This window comes from Ranitomeya imitator, chromosome 6 (genome assembly GCF_032444005.1).
Source record: "Ranitomeya imitator isolate aRanImi1 chromosome 6, aRanImi1.pri, whole genome shotgun sequence".
NCBI classification, from domain to species: Eukaryota; Metazoa; Chordata; class Amphibia; order Anura; family Dendrobatidae; genus Ranitomeya; species Ranitomeya imitator.
Genome location: NC_091287.1, coordinates 3,940,222 through 3,954,239, shown reverse-complemented (window position 1 = coordinate 3,954,239; position 14,018 = coordinate 3,940,222). Strand labels below are relative to the sequence as shown.

Sequence of the window (14,018 nt, the reverse complement as noted above, 5' to 3'; positions counted from 1 at the left end):
GGAGGAACCGCAGCAAGAGGTGCTGCAGTTCCAGCGGCAGCAATCGGAGCATCAGTGGTGTAAAGAGGAGACCCCTAAGGTGAGAGGTGATCAGCGGTTTAAAGAGGAGATCCCTAAGGTGAGGGTCGATCAGAGGGTGTACCAGTGGTCCTTTGCAGAGACTCGTCCCGCCAGGTCTCAGTTGTATGACTTATTGCAGTTGGTGGAGGAATGGCTCCTGCCTGAGACGAGACTTTGACCCCGGCTCAGATGGTAGAGATGGTGGTGGTCGATCGGCTGAGGGTTCTCCCGGCCACCATGCAGCGTTGGTTGGGGTAAGGGGACCTGGACCAGCTGGTAAGTTTGATTGGTAAATAGCCACTTGAGACTTTGTACAGGACACTGCTCCACTTTGGCTGTCACGTCGGGCCTCGCCAGCCCAGGACCAGGACTGCGGGTATACTCGTTGTGTGTCTATGTATGCCCAGCCAGTTTGTACCACCACTAAAGGCACTGCCGGCAGCGATCTGCGGCTGTGCCAGGTATTCGTGAATGGGTGCAAAACAAAGGCTCTCCTGGACTCGAGGAGCTTAGTGACTTTGGTCCATGGGTTCCTTGTTGTCGGGGACAACCCCAAAGGACAGAAAGTGGAGGTGATGGGTATCCACGGGGAAATCCGGGAATACCCAACCGCAGAGTTTAATTATTCCATCCCATGCGGGGACATTAAACATGTGGTGGGAGTGGTGAAGACCCTTCCTGTTGTGAGTTCCGTTCTGGAGCTCCCTCCTGTGGTTGCTAATGGTATTTTTGCGAGTTTTGCCCTTGGACTCCCTCTGGTGGTTTCAACCGGAACTGCTGCTCCTTTAGGTGGCTGGAGCAGCTGCCTTCACTAATCGCCTTGCCTGGGTTTGTTATTTAAACCTGCTCTGGGCTTTAGTCCATGCCTGCTGTCAATGTTCTTGGTTGGATTTGATTCTTCCCTTGGATTTCTCATACGGCCAGTCGTTGTCTGCAAAAGATAAGTTTTGCTAGTTTTGTTTGTCCATTTGTTTGGACTCTATTGCTTTGCATTTTGTCTCTTTTGTCCAGCTTGTCACTATGTCTTATTCAGGCTAGCTGGAAGCTCTGGGAAAGCAGATTTGCCCCTCCACACCGTGAGTCGGTGTGGAGTTCATTTTTGTAAACTCTGCGTGGATTTTGTAGTTTTTAATACTGACCGCACAGTATCCTTTGCTCTCTGTCTATCTAGTTTAGTTTTGGCCTCCCTTTGCTGAAATCTAATTTCATTTCTGTGTTCGTCATTTCCCTCTCCTTTCACAGTCAATATTTGTGGGGGGCTGTCTTTCCTTTTGGGGGTTTCTCTGAGGCAAGATAGCTTTCTATTTCCTTCTTTAGGGGTAGTTATTTCTTAGGCTGTGAAGAGGTGTCTAGGGAGTGTCAGGAACATCCCACGGCTATTTCTAGTTGTGTTGTTAGGATTAGGGACTGCGGTCAGTAGAGATACCACCTTCTCAGAGCTCGTTCCATGTTGCGTTTTAGCCACCAGGTCATTTCAGTGTGGCCTCTTAACCACCAGGTCATAACAGTACAGCAGGCCAAGAATGAATTGAATGCATCTCAAAAGAAGGAAAAGAGTTCTGAACCATTTTTTTTTTTCTGTGCTCTGTTCTGTCTTCTTTTTCCTCTTGATATCTGGGTGGTGTTGGATATATGCTCTGGTATGGAGGTTCAGGGTTTGTTTTCTCGTGTGGATCAACTTGCTGCAAGAGTCCAGAGTATCCAAGATTATATTGTTCAGACTCCGGCTCTAGAGCCAAGAATTCCTACTCCTGATTTGTTTTTTGGGGACAGATCCAAGTTTTTGAACTTTAAAAATAGCTGCAAATAGTTTTTTGCTTTGAAACCCCGTTCTTTTGGTGATCCCATTCAGCAAGTGAAAATCATCATATCCTTACTGCGTGATGATCCTCAAGACTGGGCATTTGCTCTTGAAACAGGGAATCCGGCATTATTGAATGTAGATGCATTCTTTCAGGCGCTCGGATTGTTGTATGACGAACCTAACTCTGTAGAGCATGCTGAGAAAACACTGTTGGCCCTGTGTCAGGGTCAGGAAGCGGCAGAGTTATACTGCCAGAAATTTAGAAAATGGTCTGTGCTCACTAAATGGAATGAAGAGGCGCTGGCTGCTATTTTCAGAAAAGGTCTTTCTGAAACCCTTAAAGGTGTTATGGTGGGCTTTCCTACGCCTACCGGTTTGAGCGAATCTATGTCTCTAGCTATTCAGATTGATCGGCGCTTGCGTGAGCGCAAGGCGGTGCACTATATGGCAGTGTCCTCTGAGCGAAGTACTGAGCCTATGCAATGTGATAGGATTGTGACTAGAGCAGAACGGCAGGAATTCAGACGTCAGAATAGGCTGTGTTTTAATTGTGGTGATTCAGCTCATGCTATTTCTGATTGCCCTAAGCGTACTAGGAGGGTCCCTGTTGTGAATTCTGTGGCCAAGCTCCCTCCTGTGGTCGTGAGTGGTACTGCGGCTGGTTCTGTCTATAAGCTTCCTTTGGTGGATGAGAGTGGTACTGCGGCTTCTGAGTTTCCTTCCTCAGGTGATGAGGTTAAGTCGTTAGGTGCTGCTCTATTTAACTCCACCTGGTGCTTTGATCCTGGCCTCCAGTCAATGTTCTAGTATTGGTCTTGCTTCCTCCTGGATCGTTCCTGTGGCCTCTCTATCCTGCATAAGCTAAGTTCTGCTTGTGTTATTTTTGTTTGCTATATTTTCTGTCCAGCTTGCTATATTCGTTTTTTCTTGCTTGCTGGAAGCTCTGAGACGCAGAGGGAGCACCTCCGTACCGTTAGTCGGTGCGGAGGGTCTTTTTGCCCCTCTGCGTGGTTGTTTGTAGGTTTTTGTGTTGACCGCAAAGCTATCTTTCCTATCCTCGGTCTATTCAGTAAGTCGGGCCTCACTTTGCTAAATCTATTTCATCTCTGTGTTTGTATTTCATCTTTACTCACAGTCATTATATGTGGGGGGCTGCCTTTTCCTTTGGGGAATTTCTCTGAGGCAATGTAGGCTTATTTTTCTATCTTCAGGGCTAGTTAGTTTCTCAGGCTGTGCCGAGTTGCATAGGGAGCGTTAGGCGCAATCCACGGCTACCTCTAGTGTGGTGTGTTAGGATTAGGGATTGCGGTCAGCAGAGTTTCCACGTCTCAGAGCTCGTCCTATGTTTTTGGTAAATGTCAGGTCACCTTGTGTGCTCTGAACTTCAAGGTCCATTGTGGTTCTGAATTACCTGTTCATAACAGGTCCCTAGCTCTGTTACCATTAGTACTGTGCAGCCTAAATTTCTCTTGTCTGTTACCCTGATTTGCTCATTGTCGTCCTTTTCTGTTATGGCATTTGTGGATTCTGGCGCTGTCCTGAACTTAATGGACTTAGAGTTTGCCAAGCGCTGTGGTTTTTCCTTGGAACCTTTGCAGAGTCCTATTCCCTTAAGGGGGATTGATGCTACGCCATTGGCCAAGAATAAACCTCAGTACTGGACACAGTTAACCATGTGCATGGCTCCAGCACATCAGGAAAATATTTGTTTTTTGGTGTTGCATAATTTGCATGATGTTGTTGTGCTGGGTTTTCCATGGTTACAGGAACATAATCCAGTGCTGGATTGGGGATCTATGTCGGTGACTAGTTGGGGTTGTCAGGGGATACATAGTGATATTCCTTTGATGTCCATTTCCTCGTCCCCTTCTTCTGAAGTTCCTGAGTTTTTGTCGGATTTCCAGGATGTATTTGATGAGCCCAAGTCCAGGTCTCTGCCTCCTCATAGGGACTGCGATTGTGCCATTAATTTGATTCCTGGCTGTAAATTCCCTAAGGGCCGATTTTTCAATCTGTCTGTGCCAGAGCATGCCGCCATGCGGAGTTATGTAAAGGAGTCCTTGGAGAAAGGGCATATTCGCCCGTCTTCGTCACCGTTGGGAGCGGGATTTTCTTTTGTTGCCAAGAAGGATGGCTCCTTGAGACCCTGTATAGATTATCGCCTTCTCAATAAGATCACTGTCAAATTCCAGTATCCGTTACCTTTGCTTTCTGATTTGTTTGCTCGGATTAAGGGGGCTAGTTGGTTTACTAAAATCGACCTCCGAGGGGCGTATAATCTTGTGCGTATTAAACAAGGTGATGAATGGAAAACAGCATTTAATATGCCTGAAGGCCATTTTGAATATCTTGTGATGCCATTCGGGCTCTCTAATGCTCCATCGGTATTTCAGTCCTTTATGCATGATATCTTCCAGAATTATCTGGATAAATTTATGATTGTGTATTTGGATGATATTTTGGTTTTCTCCGATGATTGGGAGTCTCATGTGAAGCAGGTTAGGATGGTTTTTCAGGTCCTTCGTACTAATGCGTTGTTTGTGAAGGGGTCTAAGTGCCTCTTTGGAGTTCAGAGGGTTTCTTTTTTGGGCTTCATTTTTTCTCCCTCGGCTATTGAAATGGACCCTGTTAAAGTCCAGGCCATTCATGATTGGACTCAACCTACATCTGTAAAGAGCCTTCAGAAATTTTTGGGCTTTGCCAATTTTTATCGTCGCTTTATTGCTAATTTTTCTAGTGTGGTGAAGCCTCTGACCGATTTGACGAGGAAGGGCGCTGATGTGGTGAATTGGTCCTCTGCGGCTGTTGAGGCCTTTCAGGAGCTTAAACGTCGTTTTACTTCTGCTCCTGTGTTGCATCAGCCAGACGTTTCTCTCCCTTTTTAGGTTGAGGTTGATGCTTCTGAGATTGGGGCAGGGGCCGTTTTGTCTCAGAGAAATTCTGATGGCTCTTTGATGAAACCTTGTGCCTTCTTCTCCAGAAAATTTTTGTCTTCTGAGCGTAATTATGATGTCGGCAATCGGGAGTTGTTGGCTATGAAGTGGGCATTTGAGGAGTGGCGACATTGGCTTGAGGGAGCCAAGCATCGCGTGGTGGTCTTGACTGATCACAAGAATCTGATTTACGTCGAGTCTGCTAAGCGGTTGAATCCTAGACAGGCTCGGTGGTCTTTGTTTTTCTCACGTTTTGATTTTGTGGTCTCGTATATTCCTGGATCTAAGAATGTGAAGGCTGATGCCCTTTCTGGGAGTTTTTTGCCTGATTCTCCGGGAGTTCTTGAGCCGGCTGGGATCGTCAAGGAGGGGGTGATTCTTTCTGCCATCTCCCCTGATTTACGGCGGGTACTTCAGGAGTTTCAGGCTGATAAACCTGACCGCTGTCCTGTGGGGAAATTGTTTGTTCCTGATAGATGGACTAGTAGGGTAATTTCTGAGGTTCATTGTTCGGTGTTGGCTGGTCACCCTGGGATTTTCGGTACCAGAGATTTGGTGGCTAGGTCCTTTTGGTGGCCTTCCTTGTCGCGGGATGTGCGTTCGTTTGTGCAGTCCTGTGGGACCTGTGCTCGGGCTAAGCCTTGCTGTTCCCGTGCCAGCGGGTTGCTTTTGCCTTGCCTATTCCTGAGAGGCCCTGGACGCATATTTCCATGGATTTTATTTCTGATCTTCCTGTTTCTCAGAAGATGTCTGTCATCTGGGTGGTTTGTGACCGGTTTTCTAAGATGGTCCATTTGGTGCCGTTGCCTAAGTTGCCTTCCTCTTCTGATTTGGTTCCATTATTTTTTCAGCATGTGGTTCGTTTGCATGGTATTCCGGAGAATACTGTGTCTGACAGAGGTTCCCAGTTCGTTTCTAGGTTTTGGCGGTCCTTTTGTGCTAGAATGGGCATTGATTTGTCTTTTTCTTCTGCATTCCATCCTCAGACAAATGGCCAAACGGAGCGAACCAATCAGACCTTGGAAACCTATTTGAGATGCTTCGTATCTGCTGATCAGGATGATTGGGTGACCTTTTTGCCGTTGGCAGAGTTTGCCCTTAATAATCAGGCTAGTTCGGCTACCTTGGTTTCGCCTTTTTTTGTAACTTTGGTTTTCATCCTCGTTTTTCTTCAGGGCAGCTTGAGCCTTCTGACTGTCCTGGTGTGGATTCCGTGGTGGACAGGTTGCAGCAAATTTGGACTCATGTGGTGGACAATTTGACGTTGTCTCAGGAGAAGGCTCAGCGTTTTGCTAACCGTCGTCGGTGTGTTGGTCCCCGGCTTCGTGTTGGGGATTTGGTCTGGTTGTCTTCTCGTCATGTTCCTATGAAGGTTTCTTCCCCTAAGTTCAAGCCTCGCTTTATTGGGCCTTATAAGATTTCTGAAATTATCAATCCAGTGTCTTTTCGTTTGGCCCTTCCAGCTTCCTTTTCCATTCATAATGTGTTCCATAGATCCTTGTTGCAGAGATATGTGGTACCTATGGTTCCCTCTGTTGATCCTCCTGCTTCGGTGTTGGTTGAGGGGGAATTGGAATATGTGGTAGAGAAGATTTTGGATTCTCGTTTTTCGAGGCGGAAGCTTCAGTATCTGGTCAAGTGGAAGGGTTATGGCCAGGAGGATAATTCTTGGGTTGTTGCCTCCGATGTTCATGCTCCCGATTTGGTTCATGCTTTCCATTTGGCTCGTCCTGATCGGCCTGGGGTTCGGTGACCCCTCCCCAAGGGGGGGGTACTGTTGTGAGTTCCGTTCTGGAGCTCCCTCCTGTGGTTGCTAATGGTACTTTTGCGAGTTTTGCCCTTGGGCTCCCTCTGGTGGTTTCAACTGGAACTGCTGCTCCTTCAGGTAGCTGGAGCAGCTGCCTTCACTAATCGCCTTGCCTGGGTTTGTTATTTAAACCTGCTCTGGGCTTTAGTCCATGCCTGCTGTCAATGTTCTTGGTTGGATTTGATTCTTCCCTTGGATTTCTCATACGGCCAGTCCTTGTCTGCAAAAGATAAGTTTTGCTAGTTTTGTTTGCCCATTTGTTTGGACTCTATTGCTTTGCATTTTGTCTCTTTTGTCCAGCTTGTCACTATGTCTTATTCAGGCTAGCTGGAAGCTCTGGGAAAGCAGATTTGCCCCTCCACACCGTGAGTCGGTGTGGAGTTCATTTTTGTAAACTCTGCGTGGATTTTGTAGTTTTTAATACTGACCGCACAGTATCCTTTGCTCTCTGTCTATCTAGTTTAGTTTTGGCCTCCCTTTGCTGAAATCTAATTTCATTTCTGTGTTTGTCATTTCCCTCTCCTTTCACAGTCAATATTTGTGGGGGGCTGTCTTTCCTTTTGGGGGTTTCTCTGAGGCAAGATAGCTGTCTATTTCCTTCTTTAGGGGTAGTTATATCTGAGGCTGTGACGAGGTGTCTAGGGAGTGTCAGGAACATCCCACGGCTATTTCTAGTTGTGTTGTTAGGATTAGGGACTGCGGTCAGTAGATACCACCTTCTCAGAGCTCGTTCCATGTTGCGTTTTAGCCACCAGGTCATTTCAGTGTGGCCTCTTAACCACCAGGTCATAACACCTTCCATCCTGTCGCTATCGGTGTGTATGGTCAACACTAGTCTAAAAGAGCCTTAAGTACTAACAGTTATGCTCTTAGGGCCTGTGAACACCTCGCCTGTTAGACACCTGCAAACCCCTCAAACATTACAAGTGATAACTTTAGAATACGCTGGCGGTTTTTGTCCTAAACTGGCTTCTTTTTGGCCATTTGTTCCAACATATTTTGGCAGCTGGCTTTTATTTAAATTGTATGGAATAAGCCAGTAAGCGGCTTCCAAGCAGAAACTTCCAAAGACTAGTCAGTACTCGTTACCTGGAGCGGCTACAAGACGGCGGGTTGAGGGCAGTGTGAGTGTCAAGTATGGCCCTGATGTCTCCGCATCGGTCTCCTCTCTCATGTCTCCGCATTTCCTCCCTTATGTCATAGGAGCGCGGGCTCCTTGTAAGGACATCACCGAAACGTTATCCCCTTGTCATGACGTCACTGGAGCATAGTGCCATTGTGAACACAGCGTCGTCCCTCGTCATCATCTCAGCGGAGCTTCGCCCCCTCATCATAAGGTCCCAGAGCGTCGTCCCCTCGTAATGATGTCACCAGAGCGTCGCCCCCTCGTCATGATGTCACTGAAGCTTCAGCCCCTCGTCGTAAAGTCACCGGAGCATCATCCCCTCGTCATGATGTCACTGAAGCTTCAGCCCCTCGTCGTAAAGTCACCAGAGCATCGCCCCCTCGTCATGATGTCACTGAAGCTTCAGCCCCTCGTCGTAAAGTCACCGGAGCATCGTCCCCTCGTCATGATGTCACCGGAGTGTCGCCCCCTCGTCAGGGCTGTGGAGTCGGAGTTAGTTTTGGTTGGAGTCGGTAGAAATGTACAGACTCCAGCTTTAAAAAAAATGTATTAATATTTCATAATTGAACTTTCATATGAATTTTATAAATGTTACTCAAATATATATGTTCTATCAAACTATGAACAACAGTGATAAGCAGATCTGCCGGAGATGGAGACATTTCTTACTTCTTGTGTGTCACTGTTGTCCACTGCCCTTATCTAATCTTATACTTGGTTAACCTCATGCTGCCCCAACCCCCCTACTTACAATGTATGAAACTGAAAGTGAAATTGTGTTGCAAATTCTTAGTAGTAAAGCTCCTCCTGTAGACTAGATGTTTGGTGTGCGTCTTCCAAGCATCTCACAGCCGCTACTCAGAAGAGGAAGACTGTAAGAAGTATTATCCTTTCAACAAACTTTGCATCAGTTAACTGTGAGTACATGAGGAATAACAGTATTACTGACCACTATATCAGTTGTACGACCTGGCAATAATTTTGTACAATTGTTTTTAGGAAAAACAATTGTCATTTGGATTATGAATGCAAAATTAAAAACCTGAAAATGTCAAAGAAGCGTCACATTAAATCAGCCGTATTTGAACATTTCACCATCACTGCTGTGAAGCCAAGATCAGTGCATATTCAGGCAAAGATAAAAATGCTCCTACCAGAGCTTCTAATCTAAAGAGACATTTACAGCGCTTTCATCCAGAAGTACTGAAAGCAGTGGATGAGAAAGACTGCATCCAAACCAATGAACCAGTGCTCAGCTCTTCCAGCCAAACAAAGGAGCAGAGAACTTTGCAGCCATCAGTTGCAAGATATTTTGTCAGTGACAAAGTTACTGTGACAATGACAGTAAATACATTTAAAAAACAGATCACAGAGCTTGTTGTAAAGGATAGTGTGCCTATTTCATTATTTTCATGACCAGCTTTTATGTATCTGAATGGGGTAATGGCCCGCAAGCTTGATGTTTGGAGAGAGTATTAGAAAATTAGTAAGAAGCTTTTAAACAAAAGGAAGAACTTAAAAAAAACTCTCAAGGGAAGGTTTCTGTTTCTCAAAATGGATGCCTGCACAAGTCACAGAGTGAACTATTTTGCCATCAATGTCCGATTTGTTTGTGACAAAAATGAAATAGTTACCAAGACATTGGCAGTAAAAGACACCAAAGCTCATCACACCAGTGAGTGTCTCCAGGTCTTGGTGGAAAAGGTTCTGCAAGTCTATGAACTTAAAAAAGAGCAAGTTCTTTGTCGTAACTGACAATGCTTCAAATATGATAAGTTCTATTAAGCTAATGAATGAGAGTAATGATGGTGACCAGCAGCTAGAAGAACATTCTGGGTCCACAGACACAGAAATGTTAGAAATAGAGGAACACAGTATTGTAACTGAGGAGCAAACTGAAGTTGCTTCAGATGAACGGCAACATGATAGTTTAGATGATCTTGTTGGAACTGTGTCAATACGTTCTTTCATTCATCACATGCGCCGTGTTGTGCATACGCTACAGCCGGCTATAAGACAGTCTGCAAGAAGGATATGCTGCTGCCCTGATTGGCAAGGTGAGAACATTGGCTACTGTTGCCAGAACCCCTAAAGTGGACTCAATTTTGAAGAGACGTGCTGGAAAAGGGGCAATTATTGATCAAGCCACATGATGGGGCAGTACTTACTTAATGATTCAGCGCTTGGTTGGACTGAAAACCTTTTTGTAGACATGGCCAACCCTCAACTGACGCTAAATGAAAGTCAGTGGAATCAGGTGACGGAGCTGGAAAAATTGCTACAGCACCCATTTACAGTGACTACAAAATGACAAGCAGGGGACGTAACTCCAGGTATTTTCTTACAGGAGCGGAAGAACCTGATGTTTCGCCTGTCCCCAAAGAGGAGGGTTAATTGCAAGTGGCATTGCTACATCAATGATACGGAGAGAGGAGCTACTATTACAAAATAACATTCATTGGCAGCTGTTTATGTAGACCCAATGCATCGGATTCTTCTAGATGATCAACAGCTAACTAAAGGAAAAGAATAGCAGTAAGGATGAAAGGGTTGCAGAACAGTCAGGAGGAACAAGAAGAAGTTGGTCGTCCTGCCACATCTTCACCCTCATCAACTGATGAAGAATTTAATTTAGACAAATATTTGGATCACAAGGACCGTGCAAAGCGTTCCCACATAGAAGAGTCATCCCCATCACAGAACACGGCCAGGACATTTCAGCAGGATTTATCATGCGCACTAAGAGAAATGGAGAAATTTGACCGTTCATCAAAAATAACAACAAGCGATTCCTCTGTATCCGGACATTGTCAGAGATGTTCCCGAGTGGTCACTGCTTTACCACCAACCCAAGTTACTGTAGAGAGGACGCTCTCTGCTCTCAGAATAATTACATCAGATTTGAGGGAGGATCTGACAGAGGCAATACTTTACTGAGGACAAATTCATAGATTTCTTCTTATTAACTGCATAACACTGTTTATTGCATATTTACTTACAAGAGGTTAGAAAAGTTATTTGCTATATTCTAATTATATTCTAATAAATAGAGTTTTTGCTCTAAGTGGTCTGATTACTTATGATGGTGAGAAACTGAATAAGCACGATGTTAATATTTGACAACAGTAAATTTATTGTTACGAATTGGCCATTTATGAAGGAGTCGGAACCTAATAAATTCCAGGAGTCGGAGTCGCAACTGTGGCTTACCGACTCCACAGCCCTGCCCCTCGTCATGATGTCACCGGAGCGTCGCCCCTCGTCATGATGTCACCGGAGCGTCGCCCCTCGTCGTGATGTCACCGGAGCGTCGTCCCCTCGTCGTGATGTCACCGGAGCGTCGCCCCCTCGTCGTGATGTCACCGGAGCGTCGCCCCCTCGTCATGATGTCACCGGAGCGTCGCCCCTCGTCATGATGTCACCGGAGCGTCGCCCCCTCGTCGTGATGTCACCGGAGCGTCGCCCCTCGTCATGATGTCACCGGAGCGTCGCCCCTCGTCATGATGTCACCGGAGCGTCGCCCCTCGTCGTGATGTCACCGGAGCGTCGTCCCCTCGTCGTGATGTCACCGGAGCGTCGTCCCCTCGTCGTGATGTCACCGGAGCGTCGCCCCCTCGTCATGATGTCACCGGAGCGTCGCCCCTCGTCATGATGTCACCGGAGCGTCGCCCCCTCGTCGTGATGTCACCGGAGCGTCGCCCCCTCGTCGTGATGTCACCGGAGCGTCGCCCACTCGTCGTGATGTCACCGGAGCGTCGCCCCCTCGTCGTGATGTCACCGGAGCGTCGCCCCTCGTCGTGATGTCACCGGAGCGTCGCCCCCTCGTCCTGATGTCACCGGAGCGTCGCCCCTCGTCGTGATGTCACCGGAGCGTCGCCCCCTCGTCGTGATGTCACCGGAGCGTCGCCCCTCGTCATGATGTCACCGGAGCGTCGCCCCCTCGTCATGATGTCACCGGAGCGTCGCCCCCTCGTCGTGATGTCACCGGAGCGTCGCCCCTCGTCATGATGTCACCGGAGCGTCGCCCCCTCGTCATGATGTCACCGGAGCGTCGCCCCTCGTCATGATGTCACCGGAGCGTCGCCCCCTCGTCATGATGTCACCGGAGCGTCGCCCCTCGTCGTGATGTCACCGGAGCGTCGCCCCCTCGTCGTGATGTCACCGGAGCGTCGCCCCCTCGTCATGTCACCGGAGCGTCGCCCCCTCGTCATGATGTCACCGGAGCGTCGCCCCCTCGTCATGATGTCACCGGAGCGTCGCCCACTCGTCATGATGTCACCGGAGCGTCGCCCCCTCGTCATGATGTCACCGGAGCGTCGCCCCTCGTCGTGATGTCACCAGAGCGTCGCCCCTCGTCATGATGTCACCGGAGCGTCGCCCACTCGTCATGATGTCACCGGAGCGTCGCCCCCTCGTCATGATGTCACCGGAGCGTCGCCCCTCGTCGTGATGTCACCGGAGCGTCGCCCCCTCGTCGTGATGTCACCGGAGCGTCGCCCCCTCGTCATGTCACCGGAGCGTCGCCCCCTCGTCATGATGTCACCGGAGCGTCGCCCCCTCGTCATGATGTCACCGGAGCGTCGCCCACTCGTCATGATGTCACCGGAGCGTCGCCCCCTCGTCATGATGTCACCGGAGCGTCGCCCCTCGTCGTGATGTCACCAGAGCGTCGCCCCCTCGTCATGATGTCACCGGAGCGTCGCCCCTCGTCATGATGTCACCGGAGCGTCGCCCCCTCGTCATGATGTCACCGGAGCATCGCCCCTCGTCATGATGTCACCGGAGCGTCGCCCCCTCGTCGTGATGTCACCGGAGCGTCGCCCCCTCGTCATGATGTCACCAGAGCGTCGCCCCTCGTCATGATGTCACCGGAGCGTCGCCCCCTCGTCATGATGTCACCGGAGCGTCGCCCCCTCGTCGTGATGTCACCGGAGCGTCGCCCCCTCGTCATGATGTCACCGGAGCGTCGCCCCCTCGTCATGATGTCACCGGAGCGTCGCCCCCTCGTCATGATGTCACCGGAGCGTCGCCCCCTCGTCATGATGTCACCGGAGCGTCGCCCCCTCGTCATGATGTCACCGGAGCGTCGCCCCCTCGTCATGATGTCACCGGAGCGTCGCCCCCTCGTCATGATGTCACCGGAGCGTCGCCCCCTCGTCATGATGTCACCGGAGCGTCGCCCCCTCGTCATGATGTCACCGGAGCGTCGCCCCTCGTCATGATGTCACCGGAGCGTCGCCCCTCGTCGTGATGTCACCGGAGCGTCGCCCCCTCGTCATGATGTCACCAGAGCGTCGCCCCCTCGTCATGATGTCACCGGAGCGTCGCCCCCTCGTCATGATGTCACCGGAGCGTCGCCCCCTCGTCATGATGTCACCGGAGCGTCGCCCCTCGTCATGATGTCACCGGAGCGTCGCCCCTCGTCGTGATGTCACCGGAGCGTCGCCCCCCTCGTCATGATGTCACCAGAGCGTCGCCCCTCGTCATGATGTCACCAGAGCGTCGCCCCTCGTCATGATGTCACCGGAGCGTCGCCCCCTCGTCGTGATGTCACCGGAGCGTCGCCCCCTCGTCATGATGTCACCAGAGCGTCGCCCCTCGTCATGATGTCACCGGAGCGTCGCCCCCTCGTCATGATGTCACCGGAGCGTCGCCCCCTCGTCGTGATGTCACCGGAGCGTCGCCCCTCGTCATGATGTCACCGGAGCGTCGCCCCCTCGTCATGATGTCACCGGAGCGTCGCCCCTCGTCATGATGTCACCGGAGCGTCGCCCCGTCGTTGTGAGCGTCAGGTGCAGAGTGACGTCATTAGGCTGCTCGGTTACCGTCACATGATCGGACTGTCCGCTCCCGGACTCACGGTCACATGATCGGGGCTCTCTCTCCGCTCCTCACCTGCTCCATCGCGGCGCTCCACACAGCCTCGGCAACAGTCACTTCCTGCGGAGCGTGAGACGGAGCAGCTCCCGGGGCATGCTGGGAGATGGAGTCTGTCGGTCTGTCATGGAGGATAAGGCTGTAACTGACGGAACTACATCTCCCAGAGAAACCCGCGACAGCAAGCAGGAAGAGACTGACGGCACCACAGTGCGGCTGCGCATAACGTCACAGGACAAGTGACCTTCCTAGGGAGTGGTATGCAGTGACGTCACATAGACACGCCCAGCGGGGCGGTAACATACTGAGGAGATTATAGAGGGAACCGGGGCCCGAAACACTGCACCGAAGAGACAGCAGAACTATACACGTGCTGACCGGCCCCCTCCTGTATACTGACCGCCCCCCGTA

At 49.8% G+C, this 14,018-nt stretch overlaps 1 protein-coding gene across 2 annotated transcripts in view; it reads right to left on the bottom strand.

The window, feature by feature from the left end:
• LOC138641576 (zinc finger protein 850-like) overlaps positions 1-13,768 on the bottom strand; it is a 33,469-nt gene extending 19,701 nt beyond the window's left edge. The window contains exon 1 of one of the 2 annotated variants that reach the window (XM_069729049.1): positions 13,626-13,768. In XM_069729049.1, the coding sequence (XP_069585150.1) occupies positions 13,626-13,634 (9 nt within the window). In that variant the 5' untranslated portion in view covers positions 13,635-13,768. Of the gene's footprint in view, positions 1-13,555 lie in introns of both variants that reach the window. The other variant, XM_069729050.1, reaches the window with a different exon arrangement.
• Between the last annotated feature and the right edge of the window lie 250 nt (positions 13,769-14,018).